General features: G+C 35.6%; 1 protein-coding gene across 2 annotated transcripts in view; it reads right to left on the bottom strand.

Annotated features, from left to right (window-relative positions):
* Positions 1 to 26,290, bottom strand: part of jak1 (Janus kinase 1) — a 39,034-nt gene that overhangs the window by 4,400 nt on the left and 8,344 nt on the right. For both annotated transcript variants that reach the window (XM_051111554.1, XM_051111553.1), the window contains 19 exons: positions 26,041 to 26,164; positions 23,542 to 23,695; positions 23,065 to 23,228; positions 21,641 to 21,989; positions 21,354 to 21,530; positions 20,193 to 20,350; positions 18,415 to 18,529; positions 17,130 to 17,328; positions 10,527 to 10,636; positions 8,918 to 9,067; positions 8,526 to 8,613; positions 7,340 to 7,467; positions 6,910 to 7,045; positions 4,128 to 4,279; positions 3,874 to 4,024; positions 2,214 to 2,302; positions 1,910 to 2,102; positions 1,700 to 1,824; positions 82 to 254 (listed from right to left, as the gene is read on the bottom strand). In XM_051111554.1, the coding sequence (XP_050967511.1) occupies positions 82 to 254; positions 1,700 to 1,824; positions 1,910 to 2,102; positions 2,214 to 2,302; positions 3,874 to 4,024; positions 4,128 to 4,279; positions 6,910 to 7,045; positions 7,340 to 7,467; positions 8,526 to 8,613; positions 8,918 to 9,067; positions 10,527 to 10,636; positions 17,130 to 17,328; positions 18,415 to 18,529; positions 20,193 to 20,350; positions 21,354 to 21,530; positions 21,641 to 21,989; positions 23,065 to 23,228; positions 23,542 to 23,695; positions 26,041 to 26,164 (2,935 nt within the window). The remainder of the gene's footprint in view (positions 1 to 81; positions 255 to 1,699; positions 1,825 to 1,909; positions 2,103 to 2,213; positions 2,303 to 3,873; positions 4,025 to 4,127; positions 4,280 to 6,909; positions 7,046 to 7,339; positions 7,468 to 8,525; positions 8,614 to 8,917; positions 9,068 to 10,526; positions 10,637 to 17,129; positions 17,329 to 18,414; positions 18,530 to 20,192; positions 20,351 to 21,353; positions 21,531 to 21,640; positions 21,990 to 23,064; positions 23,229 to 23,541; positions 23,696 to 26,040; positions 26,165 to 26,290) is intronic.

Here is a 26,290-nt window from a genome sequence, read left to right as displayed (position 1 = left end):
CATATTAGATTTAATGGAGATCTAGTCTAACATACTTGATCACTGCTGTATACAGCAGGGCCTCTCATGAGTGATTCTTACCAGAACACTGGACTGTCCAGATCGTCTTTCACAGTGTAATAACCCTCATTATCCTTAATGCTTTTGGTCAGGCCGAAGTCTCCAATCTTTACCGTGTTTTCATTCTCCACCAGAACATTTCGGGCCGCCAGGTCTCTGTGGATATAGTTGCGAGAGCCCAGGTAGTCCATGCCCTGGAATAAGAGGTCAAAAAACAGCAGGGGTGAGCATAATGTTACAACGCAGGTCTGTATTTCAAACAGAACATATGGGCTCAGAAAGCCAGAGCATGAGAACACAAAGGATCACTGGAAGCAGCTGTTGTTATTGTTGGACACTGAGTACAAGGCCATAAGGACAACAAACAAGCAGAGCAAAAATAAGCAATGTGGAAAGCAACTGTTGACTAAATGGATATAATATTTATTAACGAATGAATATATCACTAAGTGTTGCCTGTTATGAGAACTATATGAGAAAATGTGACCCTGGATTACAAAACAAGTCATAGGTAGCACTGGTATATTTGTAGCAATAGCCAACAACACATTGTATGGGTCAAAATTATCAATCTATATTTCTTGTATGCCAAAAAATGAAGACATTTTGTAAATTTCCTACCGTAAATAAATCAAAACCGCATTTTTGATTAGTAATATGCACTGCTAAGAACTTCATTTGGACAACTTTGAAGGCGATTTTCTCAATATTTAGATTTTTTTGCCAAATATTGTCATATCCTAACAAGCCATACATCAATGGAAAGCTTGTTTATTCAGCTTTTAGATGTATGAATTAAGAAAAATGGACCTTTATGACTGGTTTGTGTTTTTATGAGAAATGAATACTATTATTCAGTAAGAACATGTTAAATCACAGAATACTGCACAGGAATATTAAAAAGCACAACTGTTTTCAACCTTCAATTTTTTTATTTTATTTTATCATCAAGTCAGCATATTAGAATGATTTCAGAAAGATCATGTGACACTGAAGACTAGAGTAATGGCTGCTGGAAATTTGGCTTTGCCATCAGAGAAATGTATTGTACGTTAACATATATTACATTAATTTATGTTATTTTATTTCAATTTTAATAACATTTCAAAATAATACCTTGTACTGTATTTTGATTAAATAAACGCAGCCTAAGAGATTTTTTTTAGAAACATTTAAAAAACTCTTACCAAACCCAAAACTCATAATTTGATATCAATTGAAACTGCAGCAAATTACAATCTACCTCTATTATTTTTTATTATACTACAGTGTATTTTCATATCACACTATTACTTACTATATCACTGCATTAATGCAAATTAAATTTATTTTATCAGATGCATGTACTTTGCATTCAAGTACTATCTGACGAGTTACAGGCTGTTTTACTTTTAAATAAGGTGCAGTTTTTTTTTTTTTCATTGGTTGTGCCGTTTCTTGTATTAAAGCTTATGAATGAATAGAGCACTTTTTCTTTTGCTCCTCTGTGAAAAGACCTTTTGTTTGTGATTATTTCTGTTTTACAATTTCATTACATATTTGTTTCAGTGTGTCTATGTATATTTTTAGGGGTAAAAATAATACCAAAAATAGTCACAATTTTGGACAACTAGTGCAGCATCATAACCCGTGATGTTACCTGGCAGATCTGTACAGCATAGTTGAGCAGGGTTTCAAGATTTATGTGAGCTTTGTTTCTGGGGAGGTATTCCTTCAGACTGCCTGCCGGCAAAAACTCCATGATGAGCTTAATGGATCTCCCACCTTCAAACGAAAACATGAAAAGTTTCACCGACCGACTCATGCATTTGGTATCATATTATTTATGGTGTTCAGATTTATGGTTTACCCTCTTCATGGCAGATGCCCTTATATTTGACAATGTTCTCGTGGTAAAGTTCTCTCAGGATGTAAATCTCACGCCACAGATTACTGTTCTGCTCTTCGCGGTTCTCTGGCTTTAGAGACTTCACAGCCACCAGCTCTCCGGTCCGATCTCCCCGCGGGTCATACCTGCACAACTCCACCTTTCCAAAATGACCCTGAAAACACAAGAATGAACTTCAGTCTTACCAGCTGATGGTCAGTAAAGCTATAAACAGTTTGTTCTTGACATGTTTAAAGACACAGACACACACAGAGAAAGTAAATACCTCTCCAAGGTCTCTGATCTTTTTGAGGAATCTCTTCTCAAACACTGTAGGGTCCACCTCTAGCATTGGAACAGGCTGAATAGATGGATCTAGAGGGGGAGGAGTAAAATGAGTAAACTACAACAGTACATATAGACTAGTCAATCCTAACAGGAGTCTTGAACATATATAAGGTATCTTAAAGGTACAATAACAAAAATTCTGCGAGAGTGGAAATGGTCATATAAGACTAAACTATAACTGATCTACACTATCGTTCAAAAGTTTGGGGTCTCTAAGATGTTTATAATGTTTTCGAAAGAAATCTCTTATGCTTAGCAATACAGCATTTATTTAATCAAAATTACTGTTTAAAAAAATCAGTAATACTGAAATATTATTATAATCTAAAAGAACTGTTTTCTATTTTAATACCGTATATTTTCAAATGTAATTTATACCTGTGACCGCAAAGTTGAATTTTCAACAGTCATTACTCCAGTAGGGCCCTATGACTTTTGTGATGCGGAAAACACGAAATCTAATCATAAAAATGGAATTTACTGTATAGCGCAGAATGTCACAGAATTTCCAAAGTATTAGAAAACACGCTTGTGGTGTTTTCAGCCTCTTTCACCTCAATATGAACTGAGTGTCACTTCATGAGCATTTTACTGTTTCTTTGGGGGAAAAAAAACCCTATCCTATACAAACAGAAACTTATAGGTCTTCAGAGCAACCCATCAAAATAAAAGTTTGGTTTAACTTAAAGAAACAGTGGCAGAAATATTTGATTTAATTTAATAATAGTACTACTACTACTAAAATTTAATTCTATGAGCAATATTTACCAGAAAACACAACACTGTATTTCTAAAAATAAATAAATAAATAAATATTTTTTTTATATATATATATAAAATCAATTAATTAGAGATGTTTTTGATTATTAAAATGTAATGAAACCATTAAAATAGAATCCAGAAAATGTATAGAAAACACAGAATTTGGTAAAAATAAAACTGAACTTGAGAAAAAAAAAATTATGTAAAAAGTATTTCATAGGGCCTTCATTTTATTTTTGTTAATCTTTTAATAAATTGCTGTTAAATTGAAGTTTCATGATTTAAATTATTGGAGACGGGCTTTTTGATTAATATTGTTTAATTTAACCATCAAAACAAAGTTTTGAAAAATTAAAAATGGAAAAAAAAAATCCAGAAAAATTCAAACGGGAAAAAATTAATTTAGAGGAAAAATAAAACGTGTTACGCTGTTTAATGTTTGTGTGGAACCCATGATACATTTTCTTAGAATTATTTGATGAATAGAAGGTTCAAAAGAACAGCACTTATTTGAATTTTTTTGTTTTTTTTGTAACATTATAACGTTTTTGCAACATTATGTCTTTTTTTAACATTACAATCCGTTAATATGTCTTCACTGTCAGTTTTGATAAGCTTAATGTGTCCCTGCTAAACTAAAGTATTATTAAAAAAACGTTGAAAAAAGACTTCAGGGGTAAAACCAGGTTTTAGCACTCTTAGCAAGATGAATTCAGTTCTTGGTACTGACCACAAGAGGTCAGTATAGAGAATAAGGAAGGAAATAAATTTATTATTTTGGTACCAATAGAAACATTTTAGTAACTGATCTGTTTATGCTGATTCCTTTTCCTTACTCTGTTTCTCCACCACGTCAATGTCTCTGACGATGGCTCTGAAGAAGAGTCTCTGGCGAGGGTCGTAGGTCATACAGTGGGTCATGAGTTTGGCCAGCTCTTCGCAGTCAGGTGTAGCCAGCTGACACTGCGCTGCATAAAACCTCTCCTTCTGCTCAGGGAGATGACAAACAAGATAAATACATCATTCATCAGCACAGAAAGGAAAACGCTAAGACATACATGCTTCGAACAATGTATGTGTATGCTGTTACCTCAGTGAGCTTTTTGTCTTTGAGAGGTATCTCTCCATTGTAACAGATCTCCCACAGAGTTGTCCCAAAGCCCCACTTATCTGCCGCTATACTCAGATTAGCCGTGTCTTGTACGCACTCAGGAGCAATCCAAGGAATCCTGTCCACACACTCTGCAGACACAAAGAAAGCACACAAGAATCTTAAAACTAATGCAAGCTGGGCTCTATTGGGTAAATAATCCTCATTTTAGGGGGTTTCCACAGCCATTTCCTCATTCAAACACTCTGCAGTGTCAACAATCACCTTTGCTGTCTTTTCAAAGGGCATCCAACACATGATCTCTTGACAACACTTTCTTGCATACCATATCTCAATCCCTCTCTGTGCCCCTTTCACTCCCCCCTCTCGAGCGCGCACACCACCACCCCAAAAAAACAGACAACCTGTCTTTCCTGTAACAGTCCCTGGCACACAGCAAACAAAGAGCTTTTCTGGTCTCTAAAAGCGCTTCAGGGAGTTGAGGTGGATCTCAGCCAACAAAATTCCTGTCAGTTATCTTTTCCGAGCAGTCCATTTTCACAGTCCAATAGAGCCCAACTATCAAATACAACACCGCACTGACTCAGACGCATTTATTCTGGAAAGACACTCAATAACACTTGACATTTTACCCATTATTCTAATGCATATATGGTACAAAATCTCTCAACCTCATGTGGGCAGTACTATACATATTTAAATTCATATTTCATTTAAGTCAATTGATTTTAAAGTATGTATTAATATTTCTAAAATATCTATTGCATCAAAATGCATGTTATGTTTTTACCTTTATTTACATTAAAAATGTACAATGACTATAAACTCTTTCTGTTTAATATTTGATAAAAACAGTAAAATATTCTACATGCGTTAGAAGAAGATATCAGAGTTACTTTTTTAAATGAGTAACGCAAGTTACTTTGTTTTTCCATATACTGACTAACAGCTCTACTGACCACAGGGCGGGAGAAATCAGTAGTAACTACAGAGGCGTCGTGCGCTGTGAAAATATGACGTTTTAAACTAAATGTGACCACGCATTTACTCATCTCACTTGCACAAAACGGATTCAGTATTCCTCAAAATAAATAAAAACTGAAATGCAAACTCAGAAAATGACACAAACCTGCAATAATTATGTTAAATAAAACAAATATCCTGTAGATGTTTAATCCTATTTTATTATCCGATGTCTTTGCTGCTGACCTTTGATGATCTAGTTTAACCACACAAATAAGCAAATATTGCTTTACACAAACTAACATTTGTCCTTGAACTTTCTTTCCCTGTGTTCTACTGTACAGACGTGAATTTATATGCCCTTCAGCCTGAGGCTGATTTATTTCACTTTTGGTCTGAAAGGCTTTTATGTTTGCAAAAATAGAACTTTTAATACTGAAAACAAACAAGCAAGCCCTGTCTAGATTTAAAAAGTAACGCAAAAGTAAAACGTAATTAGTTATTTTTTAGGGAGTAACGCAATATTGTAATGCAGGGCTGTCCAAAAAATAAATAAACCAATTACATTTAAAATATTCGTTGAATTTAAAATGAAAATCCACATTTGAAAGCAAAAACGCTGCATTCGTATTTCGGGTGTGCGTCAGGCTGCCTTATGCACGAAATGCAATGCCAATGTAAGTGTTGTTACTTTTTAATGTTTTTTTAGCCTATTTAGTTGAACGCATTAGATGCAAAGATGCTGCGTTGATCATTCTAAATACTGCACAAAAAGAGAACATCAATGCGGAGAAGATCCCGTTTACGTCAAAACGAAACCAAGCCATTTACATAAAACACACATTTTGCACATTTTCTAGAGAGACATCCATCACTGTTGCACTCGCGTCTCGCACAAGAGAGCTGCATATTTAGAAAGCCAAGTAAAGTTAATGCAAGTTCAACTTTTAAAAAACATGTCTTGAAGTTGTTTTTTTTTTCCATTATACTGCATCTCATGTTTTTAAATGAAAGTACTCCATGTGACTGGCTTTCAAACTATGCTGTTTTGTTTAGAATTGCTTAAGAAACGTAACTGTTTTTGGCTTATAAACATTATGCACTTTTTCCACAGATAGTAATGCTATTTTATTGCTTTAATAAATGTGCATTACTAATATTTTGCTCGATGCGCTCTCTTGTGGCCTCAAGAGAGAAGCCAAAAGCTTTTTCCCACTAACTGAAATTATGCCTTTTAAATTTGAATATAATTTGAATATCGGTCATTTTAAGTGCAAAATTCAAATTTAGTTTTTCAAGCCATTTTGATGCATTTTTTAAAAAAGTGACTTTCCCACAATACCACTGCTGATGCAGGAGCCGGTGTTCTGACGAAGAACTCGAATACAATGCACCTTGTTTACAAGCAGAGGAATGCAAATGTATGCATTGTTCTACTCTTGCGGACGCGTTGTCGAAGACTAACATGTTTTCGTTGCACACAAAAAGTATTCTCAGCTTTATAAAATTATGGTTGAACCACTGATGTCACATGGACTATTTTAACAATGTCCTTACTACCTTTCTGGGCTTTGAATGTGTCAGTTGCAACGCTATTTATGCAGGGTCACAAAGTTCTCAGAATTAATCAAAAATATCTTAATTTGTCTTCCGAAGGCGAACGAAGGAACTGAGGATGAGTAATTAATGACAGAATTGTCATTTTTGAGTGTACTATCCCTTTAACAAGCTGTTAAGGTAGTCATAATACCCATGTGAATGTTTATAGTATGTTAATAAGGTGGTCATAATCTCTCACCTTCTCTGCTAAGGACAGTAATGGGTATGCCAGGGTCACTCAGCTTGATGAAGGGTCCTCCCTCTCCATCCAGACCATCTCGAGCCACCAGAATGTTCTTACTGCAAACATATCCGTGGACCAGCTTCTTGTCCTCCTACAGGATACACACAGCAGTCACATTATTCACATTTTATAATAACTTTTTTTGATACTCCAATTCTCTTAGTTCACTTGTACCATCTAATGGATGTGTTCAGTTAGATTGTGAATCTAATTGAACATTTTTATTAGATAGTTTAGCAATACAAATTAGTACAGATTTAAAATATCAATCACTTATTGGTTTTAAGTCATAAACATTTATCAGCATATTGGTATAGATCAGGATTTTAATACTGTGCACTGGTAAGGCAAGGTTGTCAATTTGTTTTTGTATTTGTTTCTTTACCAGATAGCTGAGGGCGCTGGCCAACTGTTTGGCAACCTGAAACTTCCATGCGGTGGTGAGAGGTGTGCTCTGTCTGCGCATGAATAGATCCAAAGGACCGTACTGAACAAACTCCTCCACCATGATATCTACAGACAGAGAGAGGGAGAGAGACACATGATATTTTATGCAAATGAGCACCGTTATCAATATCTCTTCCTTTCTGACACACAAACACAGTTCCTGCTTGAAAATGCAAATTCTGCTTCGCAAACAAGCAGACACACCCATCGCGTGCACATGGGTGGTTATCCTCAGAATATTTAGCTTTGTTGTTCAGTGAACCAGGAAGTGTAGTTTGCAATTAAATACCTAACCTGCAGGCTTTGCTTAACATTTGACTAGAGCTTTGTGTTTGTTAGCAGCTTCATCCTTATAAAAATAGCATTTATGAAACATTTACCTGCAACAAAAGCATAAACAAAATCCAGTTTGACTTAGTTCTGTCAACATTTTCTCATTTAAAACTACATTCCTACCAAAGTGATGACTGTTTGATTTCTCTGTGATTTTTTTAGCAACAAGGAAATGTTTTATTTTTTTTTCCTATTGGAATTACAGCACTGCCAGTGTGCCAGATCTACACGCTCAGGTGGAGAATGACAGTGTCTATGTTGTCTTTGTAAATAAATAAATTACTTTTGCACCAGTGGCTACGATTTTTGGTTATAATTCAACAAGCAGAATGAAAAAGAATGACCTATTTCTCATACTTATCATGCAAAACCACAACAGAACAGGATCAAAGAAAACCAAACGTTCTAGTTCCAAGACCTTGCGCAGCCTTTAAGATACGTGTCCTCTTTCTGGAAACAGACGTCATGCTCATACCATCACGTTTGAACCACAGATGTCACAAGGATTATTTTAATGATGTCCTTACTACTTTTCTGGGCCTTGAATGTTTCAGTTGCACTGCTGTCTATGCAGGGTCAGAAACTTCTTGGGTTTGGAATTACATGAGGGTGAGTAATTAATCACAGAATTTTAATTTTTGGGTGAACACTCCCTTAATGTAATGTCATGTATTCCAGCCTTTTTTAATTTATATCCATTCATTCTCAATATCGCTAGATGAAGCAATCATAAAATACTGCAAGTCACGAGGCAGCTACACACTAGAGAGAAGTGAGAGTAGGGTACTTACTCTCCTGATGGCGAACACAAACTCCGTAGAGGAGGGCGATGTGTTTATGAGAGACCTGGCGCATCATGCTAGCTGTCTCAAAGAAAGCCTGAGAGGAGAAAAAGACCAAGACATACTATTAACAATCAAAAAGTAACCACCTCTCCCAGAACACTGGGAGTTGAGATAATGTGGAAAATTCAATTCAAACCACCTCATGGTTCATTACAGTTGAAAATGACCACAATTAGTTTTCCATTTATTCATTAAGCAGGGGCTATTATCCAAAGCAACTTACAAATGATGAGGACTGTCAGGAGATGGTAATGTTACAACAGCTAAAATCAATAATCTTGTTTGCTAAACTTCACTTAGACATGAGCAGGCCGTGTAATTTCAAATGTGTTTCTTACCAGAGAGATATCTCTGTGTCCTGAGCCGAGCACTTTCAAGACCACTTTCACCTCCTGTGAGTATCCTCCCATGTCATCATCATCCTCACTCTTCAGCTTTAGAATACCAGCATAGATGTTGGTCCTCGTGCCCCTACCCAAATGCTCACCCTGAAGAAGACCACAGTGTCATGTAAAGACAAGGTTAACATATCAATAAGCAGGAAGTCATTTTAATAGTCACTTTTATTAATAGCATACACATTTTATCCAATATCAGGGACAGACACATAGTGAATGTCTTGCATATAGTTTACATAGTAAACAGCTCAATTTGGATTATAAGAATCTTGATCCTGATGGAATGATGTGAGATTCAAATCAAACTGGCTACTACAAAGACAACATCTGTTAGAACATACGCTATTAATCAAACGTTTGGAATTGGTAGGATTTAAAAATGATTTTGAAAAATCTCATATGCTTATTATGGCTGCATTTATTTGAGCAATGACACAGTAAAACTGTGAAATATTACTACAATTTAAAATAAACGTTTTCTATTTAAATATATTTTAAAATGTAATTTATCACTGTAACGGAAAAGCAGAATTTTCAGCAGCCATTCTTCAGAAAATTCTTGAGAAATTATTCTAATAAGCCGATTTGATGCATTTCTTATCAATTTTTTGAAATTGAAACATTTTGTTGAAATCACTCTTTTATTTGATAATTTTTTTTAAAATAAATTCTCTTTAAATGTCTTTACTGTCACATTTAATTCATTCTTGCTGCAAAGGATCTTTTTTTTTTTCCCAAATTTCTGAACCGTAGTGTACGTGTGTGTCATATGTCTATATACTTTAAAGAGATAGCTCACCCAAAAATGAAAAGTCTGTCATTAATTATGCACCCTCATGTCATTCCAAACCTGAAAGACTGTTTATCTTTGGAACACAAATTAAGATATTTTGAATAAAATCCGAGAGCTTTCTGATCTACCATGTTCAAGGCCCAGAAAGGTAGCAAGGACATTGTTAAAATAGTCCAAGTGACATCTGTGGTTCAACCATAATGTTATGAAACTACAAAAATACTTTTTGCCACGGAAGAGAAGAAATAGTTGAATAGGTTGAAAAGGTTGAAAGTCGTTATTTTTGTTTTCTTTACAAACTAAAAGTATTCTTGTAGCTTAATAAATCTACGGTTGAACCACTGATTTCACATGGACTATTTTATGTCCTTACTACCTTTCTGGACCTTGAATGTTTCATTTGCGTTGTCCACGCAGGGGGAGAAAGCTCTCGGATTTCATCCAAAAAAAAATCTTAATTTGTGTTATGAAGATAAACGAAGGTCTCGCGGGTTTGTAACGACATGAGGGTGGGTGATTAAAGACAGAATTTTTATGTCTGGGTGAACTATCCCTTTAATAAAAATAGTTTCATAACTTTATGGGCATATTTATTACATCAGCACAGTACATCTTCACTCATCAATTTGTGGAGCACCCACTTATGAACGTGTATGGTAGATCATTTGAAAATATCTGTATTTAATTTTATTTCTTAAAGGCATGTCATGTAAAAGACTGCCAGCATGTTTGGTCCAAAATCCATGAAAATATCACCTGTACAATCTCCTCCTTAAGGATGCGGTGGAAACTCAGCTGGCTGACTTGAGGTTGTCTCTGTGGGACAGGCTCTCGGTTTGTGGTCATCACTAATAGGTTGGAAATTTCTGAAAGACAGAAGAAAATCATTTGTGATTCATCAGCACAATATAAAAAGTTAAGCCTCTGGTTTGCCTGTCCAGGGATGTTTATTCTGAAAACATCTAAATGGATGTGTTGGTGTACAGAGACTGTAACATCCCCTACCTAAACCGAAAGCAAGGAAGAGAAAGTTGTGCAGTGACAGTGCGCAGTTCAACAAAACATGTCAAAACAATGAGCATGTGTGAGTCCAAGTGTGCAGGTATAAGTGGAATTTGTTTTTATGTAAATGTGCATGTTGCAATGTTCATTTTGCACCATCAGCTGGTCCTTTGTCTGCTCGCTGACATCATCTAGATACAGACCTACACGGCTCTGTTTTTATGAGTGCAAGTAGGGTAAAAAGATCAAGAGATGTGAACAACGGAAACCCACATTTACTACATTTCCTGCCTGTGACTGATGCCTCAGCATGTACTCTTAGAGGAGCAGATGTAAACAAGGCCTAATACAACATCTAATGTGCGATAACTGGGTGTTTTTCACAACCAAAACATTCCTGATGTTAGGTTTTGCATTAGTATAGATCTGTTGCATAACTGCTAATACTGACAGAACACTCAAAAAATATTTAGTACCTTAGGATTCGTATGCACCAATATACCAATAAATCTCAATGAACTGCAATATTTACATATGTAACCCTGGACCACAAAACCAATTATAAGGGTCATTTTTTATTTAAATACATCTGAAAGCTGAATAAATAAGCTTTCCATTGATGTATGGTTTTTTAGGATAGGACAATATTCGGTCGAGATACAATTATTTGAAAATCTGGAATCTGAAAAAACATCTTTTTTTTTTTTTTTTTTTTTACAAATTTACAAAATATCTTCATGGAACATGATCTTTAATTAATATCCTAATAATTTTTGGCGTAAAAAAGAAATATTGATCATTTTGACAAATGCAATGTATTTTTGGCCATTGCTACAAATATATCTGTGCTACTTAAAGGTGAAGTCCACTTCCAAAACAAAGATTCACATATAATGTACTCACCCCCTTGTCATCCAAGATGATCATGTCTTTCTTTCCTCAGTCGTAAAGGAATTATGTTTTTTGAGGAAAACATTTCTGCATTTTTCTCCATATAATAGACTGATATGGTGCCCTGATTTTGAACTTCCAAATCCAGTTTAAATGGGGCTTCACACAATCCCAAATGCGGTTGTAAACGATACCAGCCGAGGAAGAAGGGTCTTATCTAGCAAAACGATCGGTTATTTTCGTTAAAAAAAAAAAAATTACAACTAAAATACTTTTTAATCTCAAAGGCTCATCTTGCCTTTCTCTCCCTTAATTCTGTGCATTCTGACTCAAGACAGTTAGGGTATGTCGAAAAACTCTCATCAACTTCAAAAATCATTTCAAAATCATACATCACTGCAGAAGTACCGACCCAGTCTTTGCAAAGTGAACATGCAAGGAAGATCAAACACCCTTAACAAAAAAGGTAAAACAGCGACATAGGACGATTTCGAAGTTGACGGAGAACATGAGATGGGAGTTTTTTGACGTGCCTTAACTGTTATAAACAGGAACAAAAACAGTCCAGGCAGAGTAAGACAAGACGAGCATTTGGCATTTAAAAAGTACATAAATTGTATTATTTTTTATTAAAATAACCGACGGTTACGCGAGATAAGACCCTTCTTTCTCAGCTGGGATTGTTTACAACCACATTTGGGATCGTTTGAAGGCACATTTAAACTGCACTGCATTTTGGAAGTTCAAAATCGGGGCACCATATCAGTCCATTATATGGAGAAAAATGCTGAAATATTTTCCTCAAAAAACAAAATTTCTTTACAACTGCAGAAAGAAAGTTATGGACATCTTGGATGACAAGGGTGTGAGTACATTATATGTGAATCTTTGTTTTGGAAGTGGACTTCTTCTTTAAGACTGGTTTTGTGGTCCAGGGTCACACATGTTTTTTTTTTTTTCCTGAAACATTTTAATACATTAATGTTTTTGAGTAATGTCTCAAACAAAATCACTGAACCAATTCACTGAATCACAATTAAAAGACACATTTTTACATGAACTCATCTGAAATTGGAAGATGTGGGGAAAAGTTCGATTTGGACCCTGGTTTCTCTGCATTACACAGACATCTGTCACAGTCTCTTAGGGACACTTAACTCGGTCAGGCTGAAAATCCAACTGACGGTTAGCTGGATAAAGAATCTGATTCTGGATCTGTTGGCTGAAATACGAGACTGCACAACTATTAGCTGCCAGATGCACAGCTGCCTAAGGTCATACAAGGATATGACTACATGCATGTGCATGCTGATATCTAGAGAACACCGTGACACTAACAAAGCACTCCAAAAAAAGATAATTCCTCTTTCAGCTTGAATCACTTAAAGATTCTTGTAGAGATGTACATGCTTCTGAGATTTATAAACATCTGATCTAAGATAGATAAAGATGCAGAAAAAAAATGCATATTCAAGAAGGGAAAGTCATTTCACAAAGTATACAGTTTGGAAAATATGGCAGATGGAATTCTTAGCAGTCTGGTTTGCGCAATTCAAAATGCCATTCTTTTCTATTAGTGAAACTTTTATTATGCTTGAATGGACATGTGGGTTTATACTACATTTCTACACATCGGCTCACAGGATTGATCATTCGATTTGTGCGCTTACACGTCCACTCAGAACACAAGCAACACTCACAACCCTGTCAATATCTCTCACATCTGAACACACAAAAAAAACTGATGAGTCATAATTTGTGTATTTATGTTATGGAAATTAACACGCAACATATTTGTGTACTTATTCGTGGAAATGTATGATTGGGGGAAATTCTAATTTTGCCCCTACCTTGCATTTGCTAAGTTCATCATTACTCACTACCTGAACACTATATTTAAGGAAGATAGAAAGTTATCATTTCAAAATATTTTTTACAAATTACATTAACTCACTTCCTATAATACAATATACCATTCTAGTAAACAGCATATATATGCTAATCAAAACATATACAGTAAGAAATGGTTCAGAAAAAATGGAAATGTTATTGTCATTTCTCTCATAGTTTTGTCATTTCAAAACTATATGACTTACTTCGTTTTGTAAAAACAATCATAAAGTAACTCTGAAGAATATTCAAACTCCAAAAAGGACAATATATATTACCATATAGACGCACAACATTTAAAGTCTTCTGATGCCATTCATTAGTTTTGTGTGAAGAACAGATGAACATTTAAGCTTAAAGGGATATTTCACCCAAAAATTAAAAAATTCTGTCATTATTCTCTCATGTCGTTCCAAACCCATAAGGCCTTTGTTCATGTGACATCTGTGGTTCAACCTTGTTTTCTTTGAGCACAAAAAAGAAGTCTCATAGCTTCATAACAATGTTAAATCACTGGTGTCACATGGACTATTTTAATGATGGGGTTTGGAACAACATGAGGGTGAGTAATTAAAGACAGAATTTGCATTTTTGGTGAACTAATCCTTTAATTCACTAAAAACTCCCTATTCATGTCTGCACACATTTAAAAATTCAAAGTCATACAGGTTTGAAACATTTACAGGTGTTTGAGCTTTTCATCATCTAAAACTCTTACCTGTAATTATCAGTGAACACAAAAGACTTGTCAAATCAATTCACTGAGGCATGTCTTTTCCTGTTACAGCGTATTTAAAACTTATAATAACCTAATTACTTAGAGAAGTGATTCACAGTTATTATCATTCTTTATAATCAATTTACACTAACAGCACTTATTTACGAGCTATATTATTTTAGATTTTACTTGGCTAATTTTTTACCTATATATTTATTGAAAACTCAACTTACCTGATGTTGAAAATTAACACGTTAATAAAAAAAATATATATATTGGTGGTACAGAGTGGTATGTCAAAGGGGTGCTATTATGCTTTTTCACTTTTTGAATTTTAGTCAGTGTGTGTTGTGTATCTTTGGGCATAAAAAAGATCTACAAAGTTACAAATCTCAAAGTCCACTCCGAAGGGAGATATTTCGTTTTTAAAAAAATCTCTTTCCAAGAACTACAACAAACGGCTCCTTTGGACTACACCGTTTGTCTTCCGCATGCAATGATGTCACAACGCAGTCCATTAGAATATTATTGAATTAAATCTCACCTATGGAAATTCAAATTGTTGGAGGGAGGGTAGGGACGAGGTGGGGGATTAGCCAAACTTTAGCGATGCAGCACGGAGAGCCGCTTCAACAAGCCACAGCGCGGCGGGTATAAACAAGCATTGACTAGAGTAGCCGCTTCAGAGCAGTAGCGCGCCACAGACGTGTGCAGTACAGGGGGTCGAAACACATGCCGAAGCTGCAATCTACTCCAGTTGCCACGTCGGAGCCATAACGCGACGCACACATGTACAGTGTATGCTAAGCGATTTATTCATCATACAGTATAGATAGCTTCACTTATAACGCAAGCGTTTTTTTAAAAATGCATAAACTTGCACTAGAATAGGCTAGGCTAATCAGTGATGATGTTTTTTGATAATGTTAGGCTGCTTTTAGCCTTATGCTGGAGCTGGTTTCGGGCAATAAAACTATGTATGTAAACTAATTAAATAAATTAGCACAATAATATCATGTATCGGAGATATCGCAGGCTGATGATAGGATCAGACACTACTGTAGCGTATTATTTACTCACCCTCCACCGATCCTAGGTGTATTTGACTTCCTTCTTTCAGACGAATGCAATCGGAGTGTAATAAAGTCTAATAAAGTGCATCCATCTATAATAAAAAAGTGCCTCACACGGCTCCCGGGAGTCTCCTGTAGTGAATCAATGCGTTTTTGTAAGAAAAATATCCATATTTAAAACGCAAGATTCACTATTAATCTAGCTTGCGCTAACTACTTTGATAAGGGGCGTGGCAGTACTGAAACACATTTCCCACATTTCCAAACACGGGCCTTCATTAAACCCGGTACTAATCGAGCTATTTGTGCCAGGCTGGGGAGAAACGTATTGTAATGTAAATTATGTGAAAAATAATGCATTTTTCGAACCACCAAGCATGAGAGCATGTTCTAGTACACCCCCAAAACAAAATCAAGACTTCGAAAAAGAGCATAATAGGACCCCTTTAACAGTTGCTAGAGGTAACAATCATGAATGATAAAACGATAAAAGGCTAACAAATGTCAACTGCATATTTCACACACCACACCCGATTTTCACATCCTCAATGCTACTCAAGAATTTAACAAATCCCCATCAAGGAAACACTGAGATCCATTCAGTGGCCAGCAGAACACTGGAAAATCCTGACAATTTAGCCAGAAACTTTTGGTGAACTGGACAAAGCAATGACTTTTGATTTTCAGTTTCAGTATAAGACAGAACTATTCACACTGGAAAATGTGCTAGAACTGCAATCTATCAATGGCTCTACAGAGAATTTTAGGGGCTTTTTCTAGAGGAAATCCCAGCCTATCTAAACAGGCTGTGCATTGACTTTAAATAAACACAAGACCCAATTCCAGTTTAGCTTCACCTCAGACTACAGACAATATGAAAGCAGGAATCCCTAAAAAAGGGATGTAAAACTAACAAATTAAACTAATTTTAACATCAGATGAATGGACGGAGTTGATGAATTGATGGATGAACAGATGGATGGGTGAGTGGGTGATGGTGATGAACGGACGAATGTTTAATGTGTCTGATGGTGTTTGAGATGTAAAAGTTGATGGATGGACAGAGAGATGAATGTATGAGGTGTGTGAAACCAATGAATGGATTTATGGATCAATATATGAGGGGTTTGGGATAGATGGACTGACACATAGCTCAGTGTATAAGGTGTTTGGGATGGATGGATGGCCGGCTAGATAAACCAATGTATTAGGTGTTCAATTGAGACAGAAAGACAGATGGTCAGGCTGAATGGATAGACAAAAAGACATATGAGATGTATGATGTGGACGGATGAATGTTTGACTGAAATGGGATATGTGACCCTGGACCACAAAACCAGTCATAAGGGTCATTTTTGTGAAACTGAATAAATAAGCTTTCCATTAATGTATGGTTTGTTAGGATAGAATTTGGCTGAGATACAACTATTTGAATATCCGGAATCTGAGGGTGGAAAAAAAACAAAATACTGAGAAAATCTCCTTTAAAGTTGTCCAAATGAAGTTCTTAGCAATGCACATTACTAATCAAAGAGTCAGTTTTGATACATTTACGTTAGGAAATTTACAAAATAACTTGATCTTTACTTAATATCCTAATGATTTTTGACATAAAAGAAATTGATCATTTTGTATTTTTAGCTACTGCTACAAACATACCCATGCTATTTAAGACTGGTTTCGTGGTCGAGGGTCACATATGGATGGATTCTCTGTGTCACTCAATGATTTTTGCATAGATGGTCCTCTATCACATGACCGATTAAGCAGAATGACTGTTGGTACCTCTGGGTTGTGGTGGGCAGCAGCGGCGCAGCTGGAAGCGCAGGTTCTCTGTGCGCAGGTTTTGGCCCTGCAAATGGTCCAAAAGCTCCTTCAGAGTGGGTCTGAATGTCTCTGTCCCATACAGTCTGTAACCTTGAGGACTGGTTTCAATTTGGAAGTTCTTATACTGGGGAACAGGCCTGGATTCACACAGGTCCACCTGAAAGAGACAGAGAAAAGGAAAAAAAAACATGATTAAGCACAAAAGAATTGAAGGCACAAGAAATGGTGCATGAGTAAAATGGTGACAGGAGAGAACAGGATTTGTTAAACAAATGTAGTGTGGCTGTAAACTGATCTCCTCAAAGATAAGTTAAGTTTGCTTTTGGTTAGCACTGAGGTGTTGGGTTTCTGAAGGTGATTAGCTACATTGTACATAATGCCGATAACCTAGCATGACACTATGAAAAAAAGGTACAGTATTGTCACTCCGGCGGCACACTAAGGTAAAAAAAAAGAAAAAAAAGGTAAAAAGGTACATTTTAGTACTTTAAAATCTACTTGTCACTTTGTACCTTAGGATACCGCCCTAGCGACTGTACCTTTTTTTCTGACAGTGTATGTGTACATGTACATCCTTGTTTGTTTGTTAATACTGCATATATGCATTTAACAAACGCATATACTTTCTGTTGATCAATACAGTTCAGTTAAATCAACTCATTTTGTATTTGTACAGCATGCTGAACAAGGGAGTTGTCACGGAAAAGCTATGCAAGGAAACAGTGCATCAGTCTCTGATCCAGCATGTGTAACAGCCCCAGTGTGGTTTGTGGTTCTGCTCCAGCTACTTATACAGTGTAATACAGTTCTCACATGAAATAACAATGCCAAAGAAAATGTGAAAATGGATGCACTGTCCTGGTCTGATCTGGTGCAAAAAATTTTGAAACACTAAAGCACAATCCCCAATTGTTATTCACAGCTAACTTCTAAAGAAAGTGTCTTCACACCGTTTTGCTGCCAAAATGAGGTGTTGCGATGTTTGACAGAGAATCAGTGTGATACGTAATATAAACATGCAATTTGTCATGGTCAAGGGAAGTGTACAACAAGAACCAGATCTTCTTGATTTCCTTCAGAGAATGCCTCAAGAAAATCTGGGCAATTCAAGACTCGTCTTGTCCAGGCAGGACTAACAAGACAAATGGTTTCAGTTCTCAGCTTACTGGTTTCACAAAAATGTTGATCCCAACTGTACAAATTAAACTAGACTGTTGTGTTTGGTGTATGTATGTGTGTGTACCTCAATGCAGACAACAGTCATGATGATGTAGTTATAATCTGTGCAGCTCCAGCGCAGGACGTAGGTTCCTTCTTCATTTCCCTCCTGACGGAGTTTATGAATAGCATACTCTGTGCTGTACAGAGACAACAGAAAGAAATGGTCGCAAAATACCTTGAAGACAGCTGTGATAATACAAACTGATACTAAGTAACTACTGTACAGCATGAAAAGCAGTACATTATTTGAGCATGATTACTTGGTTTTCAGACATAACACAAAATGCAAACTGTTGATTGCAAATGTAACTAAATGCATCTCGACTTCTTTGTCAAGCTGCATTATATTTTATTGGCACTGAATTCTTGTTTTTGATCCCTCATTCATACTTGTGTCATGCCTTTGCTATTTGATACACAAGGACATTCTTGAAAGTTTAACTTTTAAAAACAAACACCCTGACAAATAGTAATGATACGAAACTGGTAATACTTGACAGTGTCCAATTACAATAGTCATAGATGTACTTCTATTAAACTATAGTGATATTAACAATGTATGACTATAGTTAAGACTAGGTCTATTGACTTATGATACTTCTTTACTGAAAGAAGTCTCTTCTACTCACCAAGTAATATTGTGAAATATTATCACTAATCATTTACAATTTGAATATATTTTAAGATACATTGCTCAAAAGTTTTGGATCAGTAAGACTTGTAATGTTTTATTAAGAAGTCTCTTAAGCTCATAAAGGCTGCATTTATTTGACCAAAAATACAGAAAAACAGTACTACTGCAAAATGTTATTACAATATAAAATAATGTTTTTTATTTTAATATACTTTAAAATATAATTTATTCTTGTGAAGCAAAGCTGTTGTTCAGCAACTGTTACTCCTGTCTTAAGTGTCATCATTCTAATATGCTGATTTATTATCAATGTTGAAAAGAGTTAATATTTTTTTGGAACCTGTGATACTTTTTTCAGGATTCTTTGATCAATAAAAGGTTATAAAGAACTGCATTTATCTAAAATAGAAAGGTGTTCTAACAACACTACTGTTCAAAAGTTTAAGGTCAGTATATTTTTATTCTCTCTTTTTTTGAAAGAAATTAATACTTTTATTCACCAAGGATGTGATAAAGTAATAAAAAGTGATAGCATAGATTTATAGATTGTTTGAAAAGATTTATATTTTGAATACATGCCGTTCTTTTTATTCATCAAAGAATCCTGAAAAAAACGAATCACAGGTTCCAAAAAAAATATTTGGCAGCACAACTGTTTCCAACATTGATAATAATAATTCTAATAATAAATCAGCATTTTGGAATGATTTCTGAAGGATCATGTAACACTTAGGACTGTTTTTGAGTTTTTATATTTTATATTTAAGATATTTTAAGTATTTTTAATTTCTAAATCCATTCATGTGACAGCAAAGATGAATTTTCAGCAGCCATTACTCTAGTGTTCAGTGTTACATGATCCTTTAGAAATCATTGTGATATGCTGATTTGGTTGTTAAGACACATTTCTTATTATTTTCAATGTTCAAAACAGTTTTGCTGCTTAATATTTAGTGAAAACTGTTAAATTTCTTCTTGATTATTTGCTGAACAGAAAGTTCAAAAGCTTTGGTACAATGTAAAAGTCACCGTTAATTATTTAATGCATTCTTGCATTAAGAATTAATTTCTTTTAAACAACAAAGTCTAGAGTATAAAATATTAAGAGTATAGAGTATAAAGTCTAGAGTATAAAGTGATACTAAAGTATGCTAATATGGTCATACCAGATAGGTCCATGACAGCCATTTTCTAAATTCTGGACCACTGATGAGGGCGCGACTTCAGTGCACAGGTAATGATGAGCATCTACAGTCAATCTGAAGTAACCATCCACCAGTGCAGCAAAGGACAGAGCTGCGTCACGATAAAACAGATCCAACTCCTGCAGAGGAAAATAAGGAATACCTTTATGAGATAAGATCTATAACCTGTCAAGTTAACACACTGATGATAACTAAACACTGCTACACTCTGCTACATTTCAGGGAAACGCACATCGGACATAGTTCCAGGCAGTTCTTGACCACATTACATGTCTATATCACTTCACTACATGATTTCAGTCATTTCAAATATACCAAAAGCCACAACGACAATGGCCAAACAAGTGTCTACAGTAAACAATAGGATAAAAACAACAGATTACTTCCATGTTTTTGCCACAAAATTACGTTTCATTATCCACGGAAAGCACATACTCTATTTCTCCCACTCTCTCTCTCTTACAGACGTATGTTGCATGTTGTTAGCACTGCTCTGACAATTAACAACTTAAAAACAATATGACATTTCTCAAGTGAGGTAACAACGGCATTGTTCCTGAAAACTTAAAGTTTCATCATTTGTAGAGACGCTGCTGCCGATCACTTCTGAGAGATGCACAGACGTAATTCACGAGCTTATTCTCTTTCTCTTTCCATCTGACTGTCTGTCTAAACTTCATTATTAACTGCATTAGTCAACAGCTCAAGCGTCATTACTAGGTCTAAAATAACATTTTGGAATTAGCAACGGATGAGCTAAGAAGTTAATCCTACACACAATAGCATTTTAAGGACAAAAACCAAATGAATGCCTTGATATATATCATCTGATCGATGTCTTGAGGTGTGTTAACCACAGTATAAGCGGAATAATTAAATTTGGTCCGTTTTTAGAAAATAATGCACACCCGAGGTGTAACGGCCACAATGCGAACACCTCGGGTGTGCATTATTTTCTAAGAATTTAACAGGCTGTTGTCAATTATTCCTTACTTGGTCCACAGACTAAACATCAACTCTTCTCTGGTTATGACTGTATCATTCAGCATGAATGCTTGTGCTTGAATCAAATTGTACCTGGTTAGGACACAGTTTAATAGAAATTGAAATGACAAAATTTACCATGGTTTTATTGTCTTGTCTGTAAATGGTGACACAAGACTCCTTAATGACGATGTGGGTGATTTCATAAAAGTCTGAGAAAATTGTCCATCCGCTGTCTTTCTTTTTGTCATTCTTCTGCTTGTTGTCGGCCTTGTTCTTTTTGGATTTGCTTTTTTCTTTCAATGTCAGAAGATTCTATTCAAAGACATAAAAAACCCCACCACATTCGTTAAAACCCTTGAAAATCCAGAACTGCTGTCATTATATATCTGCAAGCTTACAAAAACCTAAAGCGCTAAACTCACCGGTGCAGGCTTTCTCCTCCAGGAGATCCCAGTAGTTCCGGACACTTGCACTTCATAGCCCATTCCGTCATCACCCAAAGGAAGTGTGTGGGCCGGAGATCCCTCTGTCTCGGTCGATACTTTCAGGCTCTTGGGCTCAGCAGTCTCCCGACCCAGGCCCTGGGTCAACGTCTCGAGAGTGGAGAGATACTTGACCTTCAGGTCATAGAGGGTTATGTTGCTGTCCTGAATGGTCTTGCTATTGAACTCATTAAGGAAATTCCTGAAAACGTTGCTGATGCGTATGCGTGTGAGGAAGTTACGCTGCTTAATGGTCCGATTCAGACTGTCCGGAATAAATCGCTTGTAGCTACAAGAGACAGAAAAGAAGGTTGAATAAAACCACTCGTTTAAAGCAGAAAGCCAATATGATACACCAGTTACAGTATTTATTACTTCTCTCTGGGATACTTGAATCTGATTGGTCAACCACAGCATTCTGCGAAAACATTTTTTTCCTTTTAACCTCTAAATTTTGACATTTTCCCTGGCAAACAATCTCCTACAATACCAGTCAAAAGTTTTTGAACAGAAAGATTTTTAATGTTTTTAAAGAATTCTCTTCTGCTCACAAGGCCTGCATTTATTTGATCCAAAGTACAGCAAAAAAGTACAATTTGAAATCTTTTTACTATTTAAAAACAGTTTTCTATTTGAATATATTTTAAAATGTAACTTATTCCTGTGATTTCAAAGCTGAATTTTTAGCATCATTTCTCCAGTCACATGATCCTTCAGAAATCACTCTAATATTCTGATTTGCTGCTCAAAAAACATTATTATTATTATGTTGAAAACATAATAGTGGAATTTTTTTTCAGGTTTCTTTGATGATTAGAAAGTTCAGAAGAACAGCATTTATCTGAAATAGAAATCTTTTGTAACATTATAAATGTCTTTATCATCAAAAAAAATCTAAATAAAAGTAATAAAAAGTATTTTATTTAAATACTTTTTAAATAAAAGTATCTAAATAAAAGTTCTGAAAATTTTGCTTTGATCACAAGAATAAATTACACTGTAACATATTCAAATTTAAAGCGGTTATTTTAACCAGTGAAATATTTCACAATATTAATACTTGTGCTGTATTTGGATCCAATCAATGCAGGCCTGGTGAACAGAAGAGAATTCTTTACAAAAAAAAAAAACATTAACATGAAACATCTTACTGTTTAAAAACTTTTGACTGATAGTGTATACTGAACTACATAATAAAATATATTTAATTATACAAACATATGTGACCTCAGAAGGCTGTAACTGACCAATCAGAATCAAGCATTTCGCAGAGGTGTGTAATTAATAACTGAAAATGCCATTTAAATAGCATCAGTGTTAATCATTTTGCAGATGTGTTGTATGAAGAAGATTGTACGGGTCACCTGGTCTCAGCTCCAGCTCCTGATAAGGGCAAATCATTGCTCTTGGCATGATGGGTAATGGCCAAAACAGCCATTCCCAAACACTCGTTCTCTATCTCATGAAGCTCCACCTCACTCTGGGGTGCACGCACTGGAGCGAGTCCCCTCAGAAAGTCATACTGGCCCTAAAACATACAAAAACAGTGTTTAAGAGTGCAGTACGTGCCAAGCAAAAAAAGTTAACATGATGAAATAAGATAATAACATGAAAGTTAACGCAGCCACAGAGTTTGAATAAATAGCATTACTAATTTAAATACATATCAGACTACAAAGAAAACAACCAACATAACAACAACAGATACCACATAAGAGAATATTTGAATAACCATCAAGCCACAAAGCTCCTGTAGCACAAAACAGGCAATACTACTTTTAAGTTGTCATAGTGACACGAACAAACATGTAAGTGATACCTCAGGTGTTTCCTGCACTTACCTGTGCAAACAGATAGTCGAGAGACGCAGCATCCAGTAGAGGTGTCCCCTCAGGTCCCTTCTGAGAGACTAAAACCCCTTTCTGCTTGCAAAGTGAGTGTCTCCAAACTGGAGATTCTGTCTCACTAGTGCCATGCCAGTTTGTGAAATAAAACCTGTGTAAACAAGTCAAACAAGTTGTCATAAGTTTGTTTTTTCATCTACACATACAGACACATACAGGGGTTGTTTTTTTTGTTTTTTAACTTCACACATTAACCTTTTCTTCTTCTTGATGAAATACTGCATATTATATTATAGGGAAATATAGCATATACTGTAGTAGTTTAAGAAACATCCCTGTATGTCTGATAGAAGAGAAATAAAGTACAACAAGTAGGCAAATATGCACAAACGGGTGTGTATGTTTACGCACACAAGTTTGTCATGATATGAATGTAGTCAATCATGATGACAGAAGCTGGCAGCGTACAAAAGCATACAGAGCGTTACATAAAGGATCCCAAACAAAGACTTACATTATGCAAATATACTAACATATGGTAAATAAGGTGCAAAGGCTATACACTTTATCAAATCATGTGTCAACAGTCAACACAAAAAAGAACAACTACAACACCACCCCATTGCCACGCGAGCGACAGCTCATTGTAAACAGGAAGCAGCATGAGTGAGAAAAGTGTGCTGTATGCCACAGAGGAAGAGAGGGTGCGCAAAGGTTGACCATAACCTGTTTGTGTGCACAACAGGTATGCTTCACACAGGGAGACAGCGATTCTGTACCCACTACCCGCTTTGAATACAGTAATTGACTCTTATCTTGGTTTCACTCGTGAAAAGGGGAAATTCAGGGGATCCTATGTTATACTTTTGCAAGATGTACATTGTATCGTACAATGAAATGTCTTTCAGAGTAAGAGTAGACTGAAAGCATATATTACTGTTTTGTCCTAAAATGTAACTTTTTTGTTACAGGTTATTTGTACCAGGTGTACCACAGGGCTCTGTAATGAGTCCATGTGCACTTCTAGCATTTGAATGAAATTTAAACAGTAACAGCTGATATTACACGTGCAGTAAGCAGTTTTTGAAAAACTGCTGTTGAGTTAGGGGCGACAAGAAAGACTCATTAGCAGAATGATTACAGAAAGAGAGAGATGTCAGAGAAGATACAAAAGAGAAAAGGGTCAGGGGAATTCAACTTGAAACGAAGGCTTATAACCAGGCTACACTGTAAAAAACTATTTATTGAGTCAACTAAAAATAATTTGTTACCCCGCTGCCTTATAATTTTAAGTTTAGTCAACTCAAAAAAGTTAGTCAACTTGAAATGTTAAGTTGTACTAAGTGACAACCAAGACATTTGAATTGATTCAACTTAAAATTTGAAGGCAGCTGGGTAACAAACCTTGCTTTTAAGTTCAACAAACCAAATTTTAAGTTTAGTCAACTCCGCTATCTAGGATGTCACTTAGCACAGCTTAACATTTCAAGTTGACTAAACTTATTTGAGTTGACTTAAAACTTAAAATTTTAAGGCAGCAGAATAATCTCCATATGTGATCTCCATATAATGGACTTCAATGGTGCCGCCAAGTTTGAACTTTCAAAATGCAGTTTAAATGCAGCTTCAAATGGCTCCAAACATTCCCAGACAAGGAAGAAGGGCCTTATCTAACAAAATTATCGGTTATTTTTTAAACAAATTGACAATTTTTATACTTTTTAACCTCAAACTTAAAAAATTGTCCGCTGTTTTACCTTTTTTGTTAAAGGACGTTTGATCTTCTTTGCATGTTCACTTTGTAAACACTGGGTTGGTACTTCTGCAGCGATGCAGGATGATTTTGAAGTTGGAGAAGAAAATGAGATGGGAGTTTTTCGACATACCCTAACTGTACTGACCAGGATTACACAGAGTTCACATGCTCATCGCAGAGAATAAACGAGCGTTTGAGGTTAAAAAGTATATAAATAGTCAATATGTTTAGAAAATGACAGAACGTTTCGCTAGATAACACCCTTCTTCCTCGGCTGGGATCATTTAGAGGCCTTTGAAACTGCATTTAAAATGCATTTTGGAAGTTCAAACTTGGGGGCACCATTGAAGTCCACTATTTGGAGATAATTCCTTAACTGTTTTCCTCAAAAAAACGTATTTTCTTATCAACTGAAGAAAGAAAGACATGAACATAGCCATAGGGTTTCTCTGGAATTTTTAAAGTTTTTTTTGAGCAGCATTTTTAATTTTAATTTGTAATGTAAGATGTGCAACAAAATATAATGCAACAAAGATGTTACATTAATACAAGTAGTTGCAAATTTTCTCCACTCTATTAGTTGCAACGTTTTTATTTAATTTAAAATTCATGTACCATGTCTTTTGCATGTTTTTTAAAAAAATAAAGTCTAAATCAAATAACGTTAGCCACAGTGTTTTTTATTTGTAAACCCCCAAAAAAATCTTACATTTTGGGGGGGTTCACTTATGACCACTCACCTCATACGGTAATGAAGTTTGATGCTGGTCTCCTCCGTGATCTTGAACACATGATTGGGAGCGTACCACAGATCCTGGCTCTCTTCATACAGCGCAAACAGGTTGTGGCACAAAGGTGAGATGTCTGGGGAAAAACATTTTCACAATTACAGCCTGATTCAAACGGTTATTTTTACACCTGCCATTCTTATAGTTCTCACCAGCAAATAACCACATGAGATGATGTCTAAGAGGAAACACTAGCTAAATG

The sequence above is a fragment of the Labeo rohita genome, chromosome 6 (genome assembly GCF_022985175.1).
Source record: "Labeo rohita strain BAU-BD-2019 chromosome 6, IGBB_LRoh.1.0, whole genome shotgun sequence".
Lineage (NCBI taxonomy): Eukaryota > Metazoa > Chordata > Actinopteri > Cypriniformes > Cyprinidae > Labeo > Labeo rohita.
Note: the sequence above shows the minus strand (reverse complement) of the source record. Positions and strands in the feature narration are given on the sequence as shown.